Genomic DNA, 17,452 nt, shown 5'->3' with positions numbered 1-17,452 from the left:
GAAATCAAAACTATTGCGAGGGAACGCAAACTATTGCGAGGGAAATCAAAGCTATTGCGAGGGAACGTAAAACGATTGCAAGGTATAGATTGCAAAACTATTTCAGAAACAAAATTCCCGTCCTGTCCTCTAAGGGGCTCCGTATGAACCACCTGAAATTACTTTCCTTTTCCATCCAACCACCTGGCTCAATTTTGTTTTGTTCAAGTCCCGTTCTATATTTTTTTTAATTGAATACCCTGTTTCACTCTGAAATACGTCAGATAATGGAAGTAAAATGGGTTGCGAACAGTGTTTCACGCTGACTTAGTATAGTATATGAGTTAGTAACCTTTACAATCATGTAACAAATTGCTTGGGAATACAGTATGAGAAAAAGAACATATACATGCAAAGGATCAAATATATGAAAGAAGAAATGGAAATGCAGTTTGAATATTATTGCACTTTGATGCCAGTGTAACGAAGAAGGCCTGATTTATGGTTGCACAGCTCTAAATGTTTTCAGTTCTTAAAAGCTCCTTACTGTTACTTATGAATATAGACAATATAGACATTGTGTGTTTACTTTTTTAAATGGTGTAGCACATTTATATGAGTTGACTGATTGATGCATCTTTCAAAATTGAGATTGTTTTGTGTGTGTGTGTTTAACTAAAGTATTTCACACAGAATTCGGAAATATTTGACATGCACAAACAATATGTTCACATGTTTTCTAAAAGCCAAACTCAAAAACTTAAAAAGCATTTTATTTATCTGCAGAAAGAATCTGAATGATTCTTCTCTATTCTTGTGCATATTTTTTAATTTTTTGTTTTTATTGAACTTTATTCTTTATTTCTGCGATATTTGGACAATGTCTTTCTCTGCTATTTTCTGAGAAGTTTCTCCTCCTTGTTGATTGGATGTTTTTTTGCTTCAACAGCAAGTCACAAGCATTTACTAGTAGTAATATCCATTTCTTCCTATAACGACTGAAGATTATTCATTACTGTCTACCTCTAATATTAACGACTTTATCAACTCTTCCCATGTTGATCCTAACAGGTTTGTTGCTTGTTAACTAACCTGTAGTGAGTCCCTATACCGTATCTGTTGATGTAACATTACACCACCATGTTCTCTCAAAAAAAGACTTTTAATTTCCAAACAATGTTCATTTATTGTGTGAATTTCTGCTGCCTATTTGAGATAAGTCACTAATGCTTTTTATGTCCTGAAAAATGAATCAAAGGTCTACAGTCTCTCAGTGCAAGAGAGCCCAGTATTATACACTCAGTTATATTTGACTTTCCATTCAAATAAAGAACAATTTTGTATTTAAATAACAATGACTTTTTTGCAATGTTATGAATTATTTATTTTCGCTTGATAACGATATATGTGCACAAATCATGCATGTTATGGTCAGTGTTGGGTGTAATGCATTACTAAGTAATTAAGTTACTTTTTCATTCCAAAAAGTAAAGTAAGGGATTACTCTTAATTTTTCAGTAATTTAATTACAGTTACTGATGATATAATCACGAGAAATACTGTGTAGACTATAGAACAATTCTCTATAAATCAATAGTGAATTTAAAATCTAAATTTAACGTCTAATATTAAAATATATGTTTTCTAATTTAACGCCGCCCCCTTAAATTCTTTGGCCGGTTCATGAATAATTTATTTGATTTTATATGATTTATTTGAAAGAATTAAAAAAACAGTTTCATGTCTATCCTTGTATTTTTCATCTGGTCGAGGTTGATCAGGGTTTTAGAAAGTAATTAGTAATAAGTAATGCAGTTACTTTTCAGACAGAGTAATTAGTACAGTACAGTAATCTAATTACAATGTAGATGTAATTAGTAGTTAGTAATTAAGTACTTTTTTAGAGTAACTCACCCAACACTGCTTAAGACCTTACAAGCCATACTAAGCAACATTCTCATAGAAACGGCATTAAAACCTGGAACTTCCTCATTTGAATGTGAATTTCCATAATGCCGATATTATCAATAACATAATTTGGTCCTTAACCTGCATTTATGCTAAACGCCAGTTCACTTCAAGTGAGCAGTTAATATTAGAGAAATGTCGAGAAGAATGTCATTTTATGTTTGTTTACAATGCGTCAAATAAAAATCAAACAGCTCTATTTAACAAAGAGGGAGGGACTTTCACAAAGAACATGCTTTAACAACCAATAGAATTCATGGTTGATGTAACGGACATGCTGAACTGACCAATCACAACCAAAATAACAAACCCATCCATGTCTACCAGTGTCCAAGAAACTATCCAATCGCGCTTCGAGCCCGCAATACTGACGTGAGTCTCCACCAATGGGAGGCCAGATCTAAAAGTAATCAGTCCCGCCTTCTCGGAGAATGCCAGAGATACTCTGTAATGGCGTCAGGTTTGGTAAGTAAAAAAAGTTGCTGGAATATTACAAAGAAACGAAACAGTAATGTCAGATAACTTTATTTTGCGTGACTATTTCAGACCGCGACAAATGCTTCTGCGGGGAGCAAAAAGGTTGTCATTCATTATTTCGATTAAAAATGACAACTTTATTATAATTTTTTTAAATCTATTTGACGTTGTTTTGCTTGTGGTTAAGTAATTCTCAATTTCACCATAGCGACAGCAGTTAATACACATCAAGCTGTGCTTTTCTATTAAAATCCAAACGAAATAAGGATCTCCATTCATTGCAATGGGGTGAAAAGAAGGACTCGATGTACCGTGTCTCAACTTGTTGACATTCTTTTGTTTACAGCTCGCACTGGCCACATTTAAGATCAGTTTTAAGCGTTTATTTCCATTATATTGACATCTATCAAATATATGAGTGCTGGATGGCGCGTATATGATTTGTTTTTATTGAATCTCGCCGATGTTAATTAGTTTTTGGGATGTTTTTCGAACAAAGAGCTTCATGTTCTTGATAGTCTGCATGTATTGAGGGGATTGCTTCATTCATTGCGATAAAATATCAAATCTAAACCAAAACATCTAAGTGGTCCCCATAAAAACTGCTTGTTTTGCGCGAATACACACGAAAACAGCTTATTTTCCTTCCTGTGTTGAAAACAGAAAGAGTCGAGCCAGCAAAGAGTCCTTAAAATAAAGCTTTTCACTGTTATATTCGGACTCGTCGTCGATCAACGTGGTCGAATAGACTACCAACTGTAACTATCGATAGCTTTGGTGAATTTTCTGGCGCATTCTAACGCTGTTATTGACCCCCTGTTGTTACGCAGTTATGAATGAATGAGCTCCGCTGCGCATGCGCGAAGTCTCTGAAAGTTTATAAACAAGCCTTGCGTGTAATGCAGGTCACGTGATTGTATAAAACAGGGCCGCAGATTTCGCAAAACAAAACGAGGATTTATTACGGCAGAATCCGCTGTTTTAGTGAATAAAAGTGTACAGTGAATATTTTAGTTTTTTTTTTTTTTTTTTTTTTAACCCTAAGAGGTCCTTAGAGGACAAAAATGTCCGCGCCAAAAAAACACTGCCATAATAATATTATATATTAATATTATTTTCCACTTTCAATGAGTTAATTTTTTAACCAACATCAGTCCTGATCATAACTACCAAATATTCATTCATTTTCAGGAATTAACCCTGTAAATGTTTGTTTACATAATGCCACTGTTGTTTTTTATGAAAAAACAAAAACAAAACAAACACACACACACAATTTATTATTTTCCATATACTAAATGCTAAGGGGAAATTTTTTCCCGATTATCACAGTCTGGGATATGTCAATGATTAGCAACAACATTGATTTTTGATGCATTATTATTTTTTGTGCAGTGTCTGATTAAAAAAATAAACTCTGGACCTTAGAGGACAAAAATGTCCACGTCAAAAAACTGCCATATAAATATTATATAGTAAAATTATTTTCCACTTTCAGTGAGTTGATTTTTTTAACCAAAATCAGTCCTGATCATAACTACCAAATATTCATTCATTTTCAGGATTTTGACCCTTTAAATGCCCGATTGTTTACATCATGCCACTGTTGTTTTTTACACACACACACACACACACACACACACACACACACACACACACATACAAAATACACTCTGACATCCATACCTACACACCCACACAATTTTAGCTGCATCATTTATTCAGTTGTCCTGCAGTGCTCTATAATACAGCAAACAGAAAATAGGGAAAAAGTATGTATTTGCTCCATAGGCTAAATATGAGAAAAATGGCGCCATCTGGTGGAAAATATAAAAAAATTACATTTTGAAGCCAGGACTCTGGAATGAAAACATAATATCATAGAATTCATGATTTTATGTTTTAATGACACTGGGATCAAATATTGCAGTTTTAATTGGTTTCAATGGGGACATTTTTTGTCCTGAAGGTCCTGAGTGTACCTATTTTGTGTACACAGTGTATTATAGATGTATTATAGGAACTGAGGTTGAAATATCAAAATTCCTCCAAAAATACACACCTTTGGCAAAAATGTATGCTGTTGGCATTAACACCCTAAACATAAAAAAAAAGAAATTAAAAAGACAAAAATGTCCTGAAGGTCACACAATGGTTAAGAGTGCTAAATGTGATCAAACAGCTGCCAAGAACATGTTGCACAACACCCAGCAGAACAGATTGTGTTGTCCCAGCGTGTATTTTGTTGTCCTATAGTCATTCATTCAAATGCAAACTACTATATATATATATATATATATATGTGTGTGTGTGTGTGTATGTATATAATATTATTATAGATACAGATACACAATATTCTTCCATTCAAATGTTTGGACTTGGCTGAATTTACATTTCTCTTGATCTTAAATGTGCACTCACTAATTTTTTTCCTCATTTAAAAAGTTTTATTTCTGAAGAAATGAATAGTAATTTTGAAATGTATGTATAAAATCATGACCACTCATGTGAGATGAAGAGTTCAGTCATATCAGTAACCTTATAAGAGGTCTTTTATTCTACATGGAGCAGGGGCACCTCATGGGGGCAGCCATGTTAGCATCACATGACCAGCTGAATACTATTCCCTTAATCTCAGTAACTGCCCTGTTATTGGACACTTTCATTCATAGATTAAATTAATCCTGTTTTAAAAAATTACTGAGTGTATCTTTGAAAACCTTTTGATCTTACGGCTTATGCTGGAATGCTTGAAATAAGTTTTGTAGACAGATATAGTATGAATTTCTTTACAAACCTAACATTTTTATATATAAAGCTCAAATATAAGATTGTTTTGATTTATCATTTTTGGTCATTACATTATTCCAATACTAACATGTTATTTCATAGTTTTGATGATGTTACTGTTCTATAATATGGGAAATGTTGAAAATAAAGAATAAGTAGGTGTGTCCATACTGTTATCAATATCACCACAACTATGACCCTCACCAAACACACAGTCCCACAAAAAAACATGAAAACGCAAGTAGAAGCCTGAATGAATTAGCTGGATTGGAACCTACCTACTGATTTCACTTTCACTTTAACGAGTTCTCATGCATTTGCAGCCTGGCCAGCTGATATGTCATAATATGGTGTGGGAAGTGAAAACACAGTCAGTCCCTCAGAGAGTTCAGGAAGTTCAGACACAGAGCTCAGGTATGGATGAGGCCTTTGACCTGCTCAAGTGCAACGAGCACCTGCCATCCTCACCTGGATACCCTTCTAACGAAAGCCACATGGAGTACGGTAATTACACTATTTCACATGTTTCGCAACAGTTTTGTTATTAAAAACAGTGTTCGAATTGAGGGGGCCACTGGTACCTGGCCAGGCAGATACAGTTTTTGGCCAATGATAGTAATAGTCTCGAAACAGCTGATATAATCACTAGTTTCAAGAGCTGCAAATATCTAATTATGGGTCATTGACAAATAACATCTATCCTATTATATATATAATGTCCTGTATTAGTTGATAAAACTAAGAAATCTTTTAATATCTAGTTTAAAACACGTGTCAAGTTCATAGAAATGTAATCTTCGCATCCAGTTTGGTTGAGTAATTTTTGGAAAAACATTTTCTACAAAAAATGTATTTAATGACATTAAAAATGTCATGTGGTTTTTAATGCTATAGATTGATATATTTTCAGACTCACAGCCTAAGAAAAGTTTTTAAAAAACGTATTTGACTGACTACCACCCCTGGAGTCATGAGTTCGAATCCAGGGCGTGCTGAGTGACTCCAGCCAGGTCTCCTAAGCAACCAAATTGGCCCGGTTGTTAGGGAGGGTAGAGTCACATGTCACATGGGGTAACCTCCTCGTGGTCGCTATAATGTGGTTCTCGCTCTCGGTGGGGCACGTGGTGAGTTGAGCGTGGATGCTGCGGAGAATGCCGTGAAGCCTCCACAGTGTCTCCGCGGTAACGCGCTCAACAAGCCATGTGATAAGATGCGCTGATTGACAGTCTCAGACGCGGAGGCAATTGAGATTCATCCTCCGCCACCCGGTTTGAAGCGAGTCACTATTCCACCACGAGGACTTAGAGAGCACTGGGAATTGGGCATTCCACACTGGGGAGAAAAAGGGGAGAAATAAAACAAAACTTATATCACATTATATATCTCTGAGTGTAAATAAAGTGGCTCAGGAAAGACCGCTTTTGTTTCCAATCATGTCACCTGTAGCTGAGGAAAAAAATGTGTTGATACGACAAAGCAATCAAAAGGTATAGCATTACAAAAATAATTTATCATAGTGTCCAAAAACATCTCCAAACAAATAAAACATAAGAATTGTACTTAAGAACTAATTACACATGCAAAAACAATGACTAAAGGTTTGCATAGCATGCAGACATGATTTTAATAATGAGATTTCACAGAATGAGTTTCATTCTGTGCCATTTGAGTCATCGAGTATGTGTCATGTACTTGGCGCCATCTAGTGGTGACCATATGTAAATTGTGTTGGTCAATACTGTAGTTATTTTGACAAAAAAAAAAAAAAAATTCTGGCGGGCCCATCCAAGCTTAAAGGGTTCATTTTAAAAAGTTTTCCAGCAATTTATTTTAACAAATTTCACACATTTTTGAGTCAGAGTCAAGTTTTCTTAGGGTAACTCCAGTTGACCTGAACAAAATGTGCCTTTTCATAACAATGTAAAAACAAAAATGAGTGTCTAAAGTTTTTTTTTGACAACAAAATGACAGTGTACACAATGGTTACTAATATTAATATTTTTACTGTTATAAATATTAATAATATTTGAAAACAAATTTGTTTCACTGTTTATATTTTTGGATAAATAATAATAAAAGTTTATTTTGCACTACTCATGCCAAGAATTTCAGCTTTTAATTATTTTTTTTTTTTTTTTGGACGATTACACCACATTACATTTTTTACTTTAAGCCCTTTGAAGTCTTTGAACTCAGAGATGTATTCAAGTAATTGTTTGTGTGAATTTTTTATGTATTTTTGAATAACCTAATAGATCCGAAAAAAAAAAAACTAGCGTCACATCATTGACCCTTATAATTGAAATGATAGCTTATTTCCCTTTCTTCCTTTTTAATGAAAAGATGACCTACCCGAGCTACAAGAGGTACAGGATGACCAGTCAACGCCAGGCGTGTTCCAGGTGGCCTCGGGCGTGTCACATGTGGAAGGGCCAGGTGAGGGGTGGAGCTCCAGATCAGAGCATACAAACTGGCTGACGGAGCTGGCCAACATCGCCACAAGCCCCCAAAGTCCCTTGCTCCAGAACGGCCCACACAATCGGTCAGAAAATGCTAGAATATATACTGTAAATTACTGTCAGTTGTTCTATACTGGATATACTGATGTGTGTGTCATCACTGCAGGTCTTCTCCAGTCCACATTTTCTCCAGCAGTAGCAGTTTACATTCCTATGCGAGACCCCCTCTGTCTTCCAGCAGCGCCCCCAGCCCCGCCCGCAGCCATATGAGAGAGCGCCGTCGCACCAGGGTACGATCGCCGCTCTTTTCAATCGCTAATGCTAAGGTGTAAATGTTGTACTATAAACATTGCTTATTTTGCTATTTTTAGGACAGTTTAGATTTTTTGCATTATGACATTTTCGCGAAAATTAATCTAATTTCCCACCCATATTCTCTTAACCATGATGCATTTTTGAGATCTTTTGATCTTAAATCCCATTATTTTCAATAGTGATTCTCATTACTGTAATTACAGTAAAGAATACTGTAATCCAATATTTTATTTAAATCAACATGAATTAAAGGCAATACAACAAATTCAACCATGATTTACATTATGTTAATGAGAATATATGGGAGTGCTGAAAAGCAGTACAATACAATTTAAGATAAATTATTAGCATTTGCGCCATATTGATTTCCAAAAATAAAAAAATTGACTCGTCTCGTCTCTCCTTTATCTAAAAAAGCAAACAAACCAAAAATCGTGGTTACATTAAGAATCCGTGTATCTTCCATTCATTTAATTCCCGTTTTGAAATAATAAAAAAAACTTTTCTGCAAAAAAGTAAAAAACAAACATATACAAATTTATTAAATTTTCTTTATCCCCTTTTCTTCCCAATTCCCACTACTTAGTAGGTCCTCATGATGGTGCGGTTACTCACCTCAATCCGTGTGGCGGAGGACAAGTCTCAGTTGCCTCTGCTTCTGAGACCGTCAATCTGCGCATCTTATCATGTGGCTCATTGTGCATGACACCGCGGAGACTCACAGCATGTGGAGACACATGCTACTCTCCGCGATCCATGCGCAACTTACCACACGCCCCATTGAGAGCGAGAACCACTAATCACGACCACGAGGAGGTTACCCCATGTGACTCTACCCTCCCTAGCAACCGGGCCAATTTGGTTGCTTAGGAGACCTGGCTGGAGTCACTCAGCACACCCGGGGATTCGAACTCGCGACTCCAGGGGTGTTAGTCAGTGTCAGTACTCGCTGAGCTACCCAGGCCCCAACATTGATATTTAAAAACAAAAAAAAGTTGAATTATAGCCTTTTTCTGTTTCTCATTCTCCCTTCTCAAAACTAAAATTGAAGACAAGAAAAACGAAAATCTAAAAAAACTCTTGTTTTTAATTAAAATAACTCTTCTCATCAACGCTCACCAAAAAAGTCACCAGCAGGGGGAGTAAAGATAACATGTGGGGTAAGAGGACTGTTCAGATGATAAATAATAGTATAGTAAATATGGCATTTTGTGGAAAAACTATTGTTATTATGATGATTTTAAGGGATATACAGTAAAGGGACGGAAAAGACCGTAACTGACCTATCAGAACATTTATGGCAGTGCTGATTAATTATGCAGGAAATATTAAACATGATCATATACTGTATCTGGGATTATTAGAAGAAATTGATTGGAATATCTGGCAAAATACAACAGAACTGGTGATATCAGCAAGCCTGAAACACTATATTACACTCTTGAATAAAAAATATGGACAATCCATTCACATTATATTTGTCCTTCTGCAAAATATGTTCTGGAACGCGGGAGGCAAATCACAATATTACGTGCTTGTGTGGCTACTTTTCTCATTTTCTTAACCGAAAAAAAATAATTCATGGCTAAATAAACACTCAACAGCATAAAATGCTTGAGAAAAACATGCATCAGTCCAAACGCAACAGCCAGCGTTATCTGCAGTTCATCTGAAGTGAAGCATGTTTTACAATTTCTGGTGTCTTCTCTTGGCCAGCATCCACTTCAGACACTTGAATAACTTGAGGAACAAGGAAAGTTAAAGGGTTCACAGGTTGAACAGTTTCACTGGCTTTTTATCGGCATGTCAGTTTGCACGGGATGATAACCAGAGGATATTTGTACCGGGCGTTTTATAGAAGCTAAAATAGCCATCATAGCTATAATCTTTATCGGGGCAGGAACGTGCGGTCCATAAACATTACTGGTATGACCAATTCGCATGGGGTTCAAATCAGGGAGAAACTCTGGTAATTATTACCTTTCCCCACGTCCCCATATAAAACCAAGATCCAGCATCTATGATCCCCACAGGAACAGCAGCACATAAAGTAGGTTAAAAGTGTCAATATTCGTTAGCCTTTACGCAAACGTCCGTGCACATTACAGGAAATAACAACCTACAGATGATTTACAAAAAATTGGAAAATCGAATTTACAAAGTCAGTATTCATTTTTCTAAAATGTAATTTTCCGAATGCATAATGCATTTTTTTATAACGGAAAAAAAACCTGTTTTACTGAATAATTTACCAAGGCAAATAATTGCTAAATAAAAATATATATATAGATATTTTTTTTTTTTATTTCAAAAAAAAAAAATGGAAGACATTAATTGTATAATAATGTCAGTAAGGCAGTTGCAATGGAAGTGAATGGGGCCAGCCCAAAAACATTAAAATACACTCTGTTTTAAAAGTATAGACACAAGATGTAAAGGATATACATGTTATTATGATTGTAGCGTGATAAAATCGCTTGCTAACTTTATCTGTGTAAAATTAATATTACAACTTTGTTGTCATGACATAAAAAAAACCTATAAGCCTGGTATTAGATATAACATGTATATTGTTTATGAGTGGCGTAGTGGGCTAAAGCACTGAACTTGTAATCAGAAGGTTGCTGGTTCGATCCCCACAGCCACCACCACCATTGTGTCCTTGAGCAAGGCACTTAACTCCAGGTTGTTCCAGGGGGATTGTCCCTGTAATAAGTGCACTGTAAGTCGCTTTGGATAAAAGTGTCTGCCAAATGCACAAATGTAATTGTAAATGTAAATGTTTTTGTATTGTATTACAATATTGTATTGTATTTTAATGTTTTTGGGCTGGTCCCATTCACTTCCATTGTAACTGCCTTACTGTAAAAGTGCTTTTATTTTGTGTTTTGACAATCAACATTATGCCACAAATACTGTTGATTGAGCTCAACTTGTATTGAACCTAGAACATTACTTTAATTGTTATAAAATGTAAAAAAAAAAAATTCCCAATTTGGAATGCCCAATTCCCAGTCCTCGTGGTGGCGTAGTGACTCGCCTCAATCCGGGTGGCGGAGGACGAATCTCAGTTGCCTCCGCGTCTGAAACCATCAACCCGCGCATCTTATCACGTGGCTTGTTGAGCGCGTTACCACAGAGATATAGCGCGTGTGGAGGCTCACGCTATTCTCCGTGGCATTCATGCACAACTCACCACGCACCACACTGAGAACGAACCACATTATAGTGACCACGAGGAGATTACCCCATGTGACTCTACCCTCCCTAACAACCGGCCAATTTGGTTGCTTAGGAGACCTGGCTGGAGTCACTCAGCACGTCCTGGATTCGAACTCGCGACTCCAGGGGTGGTAGTCAGCGTCTTTACCACTGAGCTACTCTGGCCCCAGGATTCATTTTCTTAAATGAAAATATTATTTCCTTTGATTTTAGAGTGAAATACAGCTTTCTTCAAGTATCTCTCAGTGAGATATGTGTGCATGTTACAGGCTAGCAGTGAGTCGGAATCAGGAATTTTCTGTATGTCCTCTCTATCCGATGATGATGATCTTGGATGGTCTCATTCCTGGCCCTCAACTGCCTGGCACTGTTTTCTGAAAGGTAAAGACACAAGCATACAAATTTGGTGTTCACACCCTCTGCCTGGAGGACTTTTAGTCACGTTTACTAAATAATAGCCTCAGTCACCATTCACTTTCATTGCGTCTTTGCTCAATACAATGAAGGTGAATGGTGACACTAAAAATTATGAATATGTTTTATTTTTTCAGGAACGCGTCTACGCTTCCATAAAGGTGTGAACGTGGAGTGGCAGGATGCAGAAGATGTGCTGGATTCTGATGAAGATTCTGATGACGAGGGAGGAACCCAGGCAAACCCAAAAAAGGTATCATTGTACACATGAGCTTGATATGAGAGACAGTAGCACAGCTATGAAGGAACACGGCAAGTATCAACGTATATCGAATCAAAAGTTTTTGTTTGTTTCTAAGAGTTTCGGCTCAGAGGGTCTAAAGCTCATGGCCTTTGAGGAGACTGTGTCTTTCGGTCAGTCTGTCCTGAAATTAACCTTTGACCCTGGTTCCACTGAAGCAGGGCTTCTGACTGCTGAGTGCCGTTTGGACCATCCATTTTTTGTGAAAAATAAAGGTAAATACTGCAGCTTTTTTTATGTAGTGTAAACAAAAATTCAATAATATATGCATAACTAACATTACAAAAAATGGTACAAAACAAGGGTCTCTATGAATGTAGACTGTATGTATGTGTGTTTTAGGGTGGTCTTCCTTTTATCCGAGCCTTACCGTTGTGCAGCATGGTATTCCCTGCTATGACGTGCAGGTTGGAGACTTGTGTCTTCCGCCGGGACACCGTGACGCCATCAACTGTGACGATTCAGTAGTTTTTGACACTTTTAGAAGGTACGAACCAATTTAAATTTATGTGTCAGTCTCACAAAATCATGTCCGGCTCACATTTCACATCAAAATCAAATGGAAAAACGGAGCCTGTTTTTAGGACCATAATGATTTTTTTGCATTGCGACATTATTTTAATGACAATTAAGCACATTTCCCCCAAAATTCTCATTAACGTTATGCATCTGGACATTTTATGTTTAATTTTTGTTAGTTTTTCTCATTATAAAAATACTAGAAATAGAAAAATACTCGAATATCATGATGCTTTATTTAAATGATTATAAATTAAAGGTAGTTCAACAAATACTAGCATGATATGCAAATTTAAATCATGAATTATTTTCTTAACATTAAAGTAATGAGGAGAATATTTTTGCAATTTTAAGAACTAAAAACAGGCTTTATTGAAATATCATTTATTAATATTTTTTTTTTTCTTTTGATCTTGGGGTGAAATTGTGACTCAGGCATTATCTTGACATGTTTCATAAGATTCACCTATTTGTTGATTGATCTTTGTGAATTTGTGCAAAATTTGTGTATTTGCTTGTTACATAGAGAAATATAATTTCTGACATATAAGGATGAACATAACTATGTCAGACAAGTAAAATAGAATCATAAATAAAATATACTGTTTGTTTAAACTGTACATGCTGTACATTGTGTTTAAAATTCGTGTTTAATGTCTTGCCTGTTTTCTCGCCCCACACACAGTTATGACTTCACTCCTCTGGACTCGTCCGCCGTGTATGTTTTGAGCAGTATGGCACGCCAGCGCCGGGCCTCCCAGTCCAGCGGGGGCGCTGTGAGTCCCGACTGTGACAAACTTGAGGCCTGTGGCTCCTCCCACCACTCCCCCAGCAGCAAATCACAGCGCAGCCACGCATCAGGGAGCTCTGGAGCCACGCCCACAAAGTGCAAGCGGCCAATGAATGCCTTCATGCTATTTGCCAAGAAATACAGAGTGGAATACACGCAAATGTACCCTGGCAAGGACAACAGGTGTGTGGATGTGCCATTAATTAACAAATGTTAATTGAGGCCATAGAGAGAAAATGGAATTTACCGGTTTCATTCTCCGAAGAACTTTAGGTTCCAAAAATGTAAATGACTAATTAGGGAGTCACCTACTATATTAATCAAACATCAATATTGACATGAAGAAGAGAAAACCAATGACTGTTCTTGGGTTAATAAGTTACTACGCAAGTATGTGAACGGAGACGCTTTTAGCTACGCAAGCTCGATTCTGTGCATCGTGTTCCAAATGTGTCAGACCGCAATTTGTAACATGACTCAAGTACATGTTGCATTCCCAACGTTGCCACAAGGGGCGCTATAGCGGACATTAGTGTGAACTCTCCGCTTCTACGGTAAGTTTTCAGCTCAAGTCAACTACTGTCATGATGGAGAAACAGTTAAAAAGATATTATTGCTGAGCAAGAAAGTTAGTCAATATATTTATAGCAACTTACACAATAATAACTCCAGCTGTCAAATTAACGCGTTAACGCATGCGATTAATTTGAAATGTTTAACGCGTTAATTGTTTTTTTTACGTGATTAACGCATTTTCCATTAGATTCTACGAATTCCAAACCTATGCGGACTTATTTACTGTAGTCAGCCTCTCACCTAAAAAGTAAATAAATGCATTTAACAGGAAAAGTATATAGCCTATAAGAGTCAATTTTCAGCACTTTCAAAATCTGCGATTAATTGTGATTAACTATTTAAAAAATGCGATTAATCGCGATTCTTTTTTTTTTAAATTAATTGCGATTAACTATAAAAAATTGTGCTATTAATCGTGATTAAATATTTGAATCTACTGACAGCACTAATAATAAGACATTCGGTTTTATGACACAAACTTTTGAAGGTAACTCTATCGCCCCCTTGAGTACTGAGGTTTGTTACCGTCACAGTAACGTTTCTGGCCAAAGTTACAAGAATTTACATGTGCACAACTGCCATGATGATGTCACTTTCTGCACACGAACCTCGTGCTTGTGCGGATGCTTCAAGTATAAACCAGGTTTAAATCTAAACACAAGTTAGGCTTACAAAATTTATGTTTTATGCCTAATATTTAATGTGTTTTCCAATTTTCACATTAGATTTAACGAATCCTAAACCTATGGGGCTTATTTAGTTCTTTCATTTAGTCAACCTCTCACCTAACAAGAAAATAAATGCATTTTAACAGGAAAAGTATATAGCCTATAGTACATTTTCAGCACTTTCAAAATCTGCGATTAATTGTGATTAACTATGTAAAATCTGTGATTAATCGCGATTAACTATAAAACATGCGATTATTCGCAATTTACTATGGAAAATCATGCAGTTAATCACAATTAACTATAAAAACATTTTAATCACGATTAACTATAAAGACATTTTAATCACGATTAACTATAAATGTTTTTTGCAATTAATCGTGATTATAAAAATTCATGCGATTAATCGTGATTAAATATTTGAATTGACTGACAGCACAATAATAAGATATCCATTTTTTTGATACAAACTTTTGAAGGTAACGTTTGTTACCATCACAGTAACGTTTCTGGCCAAAGTTACAAAAATTTGCATGTGCACGACTGCCGCAATGACGTCACTTTCTGCATACAAACCTTGCGCTTGTGCGGATGCTTCAAGTATAAACCAGCTTTAAATCTAAACACAAAGTTAGGCTTGCAAAATAACGTTTTACACTTAATATTTTCACAAACTTCAAATGGGAAAAATTTACTTATTTGGCCTGGGAAAGTTGTGTAACAGACCCAGTTTTGACTTAAAAGCGTTTACGCGCAAGTCCGTAGTAAATGTGGATTTGTTTTATCATCTCTCTGCAGAGCCATCAGCGTGATTCTGGGCGATAAATGGAAGAAGATGAAGAACGAGGAGAGGAGAATGTACACCATGGAGGCGAAAGCTCTAGCCGAGGAGCAGAAACGACTTAACCCTGATTGCTGGAAACGCAAGAGAACTAACTCGGTTAGCCACACTGAATAAGCATGATAGGTTGATTTTTGCGAAACTTGACAAGAAAATGTCCTGGTCATATTTAACCCCAAATCAATGCAAAAAAAAAAATAATAAGATAGTATATTTTGCCGAAAGTAAATAAAGCCTTCATTTAAACTTAATTGACATTATTTTTCAGGACAGTTTTCAATTATGATTATCATTACCGTAACAGTTTTATTTTATTTTTTAATTAACATCAGTGAAAATGAAAGGGAGTACCAAGGGAGTACTGCTACTATGATATATAAATACTTTACAGTTTAATTAATATACCTTCTTTTGCGTTACGTTAATGAGAATTGGGAGGTAAAAAATCGTAATTCATTTTCTGTAAGAAAAGTATAATTTCGTAATTTTTTCTTTTGATTTTGGTGCAAAATAGGATCATGACATTGACAGGTTTCTTGAGATTCACATGATTACTGTTAACATTGTGAATACATTTTTTAAATAAAAAAAATTGACTTACCGTGTCTTTATTACACGAACTATTGTTATTTGAAGTTTTTTATACTGTTTGTAATCAATTTAAAACTAATCATTAAAACGCTTTCCTCCCTGTTTCACCAGGGCTCTCAGCAGAACTAGCCTGAGGGTCATCCCAAAAACATGAACTGGACAGCAGGAGACGGATGCCAATACACATTCTCTCGAAAGAGTGATCAACCGCAACTGTGATGCTATACGTACTTGCTATAGAAAAAAAATTAGTCTTTGCGATAAAACTTTGTGAGAAGAATACGTACGAAAAGTAAACATTAAAAATATACAAAACGGAAGGTAAATCATATATGTTCTATATAAAAAAATGTAATCTATTCAACTAACAGTGCTTATGTATTTTTCTAATCCTTAAACAATCTCGAGAATGCCTTATTCTTCCAAAGTCAGACAACGCTCAGTTCTACTTTCAGGTATTTTCGTATTTTTACGCTTGAAAGGTGCAACCCTGTGGTGCTATTTTACTGAGGCAGAAGGAGCGATATATACAAATAATGTCTATTTTTAAATGTAAAAAGGGGAAATTTAGACGTTAGCTTGTTTTTTCAGCTGTTCATGTTAATTATATTTGTATAACTCAACTTACTGCACAGACTGAAATGTATTGCAAATGACGAATGCTGTTGAATTTAATATGACACCAGTCCAGCCTAGGCCATATTCACTGTGTGTGTCTGCATACCAGTGTGTGTGTGTGTGTTTAGACGTCTATCCATATTGCCATATTGTACATGGATAGTCACACATGTGAGTACACACGTGTACAGTGGCGCACACATCTGTCACATACAGCACTTCAGGGCCATGCCTTCACTTTAAGTGTTATTGTTTTTGCACTTTATATTCATTTATACCCTGATACAACCAATAAATGTATACAAGCTGAAATGTTGTGTAAAAAATATATATATCATGATAGGATGTATCCTTTGACACAATCACGGCCAAACTCAGTGATGCGTTTTGCGGGTTTGCCATTAGATTGCATTGAAAATTACATTTTTTGTTAATATTGTACAGGTCCACGTTCCCATCCATTTCTTGCACAAACTATTCTTGTATCATATTATAAATAAAATTTTAAACCTGCTATCCTAAACGTTTGCACCGTTTCTTTGTTTTGCTTTAATGCAGTATGGGTTAAATGATTGTTCTGGGTTCAATACAAGTTTAACATGCTGTCTTTCACCTTAGAAAATGTTTTCAACTTGCCCCTCAGTTTATAAAAACAAACAAAAATCATGACTACGCTAATGCATTTACAATGGAAGTCTATGGGGCAAGGCATTGCACTCGAATAAATGTGAAAATACACACTAGTTCGAAAGTATAGCCACACAATGTAAACATTAAACGCATGTTAAAATGAGACTAGTGTGACAAAATTGCTTACTAACAATGTCTGTGCAAAGTTTTATCGAATTGTTCAACTCCTGTCATGACCATGTAAAGCCGCGTAAACCTGGTTTGACTCTGTAAGCGCAAGGATACCAGAAAAGG

At 35.9% G+C, this 17,452-nt stretch overlaps 1 protein-coding gene across 1 annotated transcript; it reads left to right on the top strand.

Moving 5' to 3' along the window:
* Window positions 1–2,368: 2,368 nt before the first annotated feature.
* Window positions 2,369–17,051, top strand: LOC127435801 (HMG box-containing protein 1-like). The gene is made up of 11 exons (XM_051689513.1): window positions 2,369–2,412; window positions 5,538–5,718; window positions 7,558–7,756; window positions 7,840–7,963; window positions 11,480–11,591; window positions 11,762–11,877; window positions 11,984–12,140; window positions 12,268–12,412; window positions 13,130–13,417; window positions 15,277–15,418; window positions 16,022–17,051. Exons 1-11 carry the CDS (start codon window positions 2,398–2,400, stop codon window positions 16,037–16,039), a joined length of 1,497 nt encoding a protein of 498 aa, XP_051545473.1. The 5' UTR covers window positions 2,369–2,397; the 3' UTR covers window positions 16,040–17,051.
* Window positions 17,052–17,452: the final 401 nt, after the last annotated feature.

This window comes from Myxocyprinus asiaticus, chromosome 46, assembly GCF_019703515.2.
Source record: "Myxocyprinus asiaticus isolate MX2 ecotype Aquarium Trade chromosome 46, UBuf_Myxa_2, whole genome shotgun sequence".
NCBI classification, from domain to species: Eukaryota; Metazoa; Chordata; class Actinopteri; order Cypriniformes; family Catostomidae; genus Myxocyprinus; species Myxocyprinus asiaticus.
Note: the sequence above shows the minus strand (reverse complement) of the source record. Positions and strands in the feature narration are given on the sequence as shown.

Bases quoted from the DNA above. Each gene is read 5' to 3' on its own strand.
- LOC127435801 (XM_051689513.1), top strand. The intron at 11,878-11,983 runs GTATCATTGTAC...TTTGTTTCTAAG, and splicing joins CCCAGGCAAACCCAAAAAAG to AGTTTCGGCTCAGAGGGTCT. The intron at 12,413-13,129 runs GTACGAACCAAT...CCCCACACACAG, and splicing joins GTTTTTGACACTTTTAGAAG to TTATGACTTCACTCCTCTGG.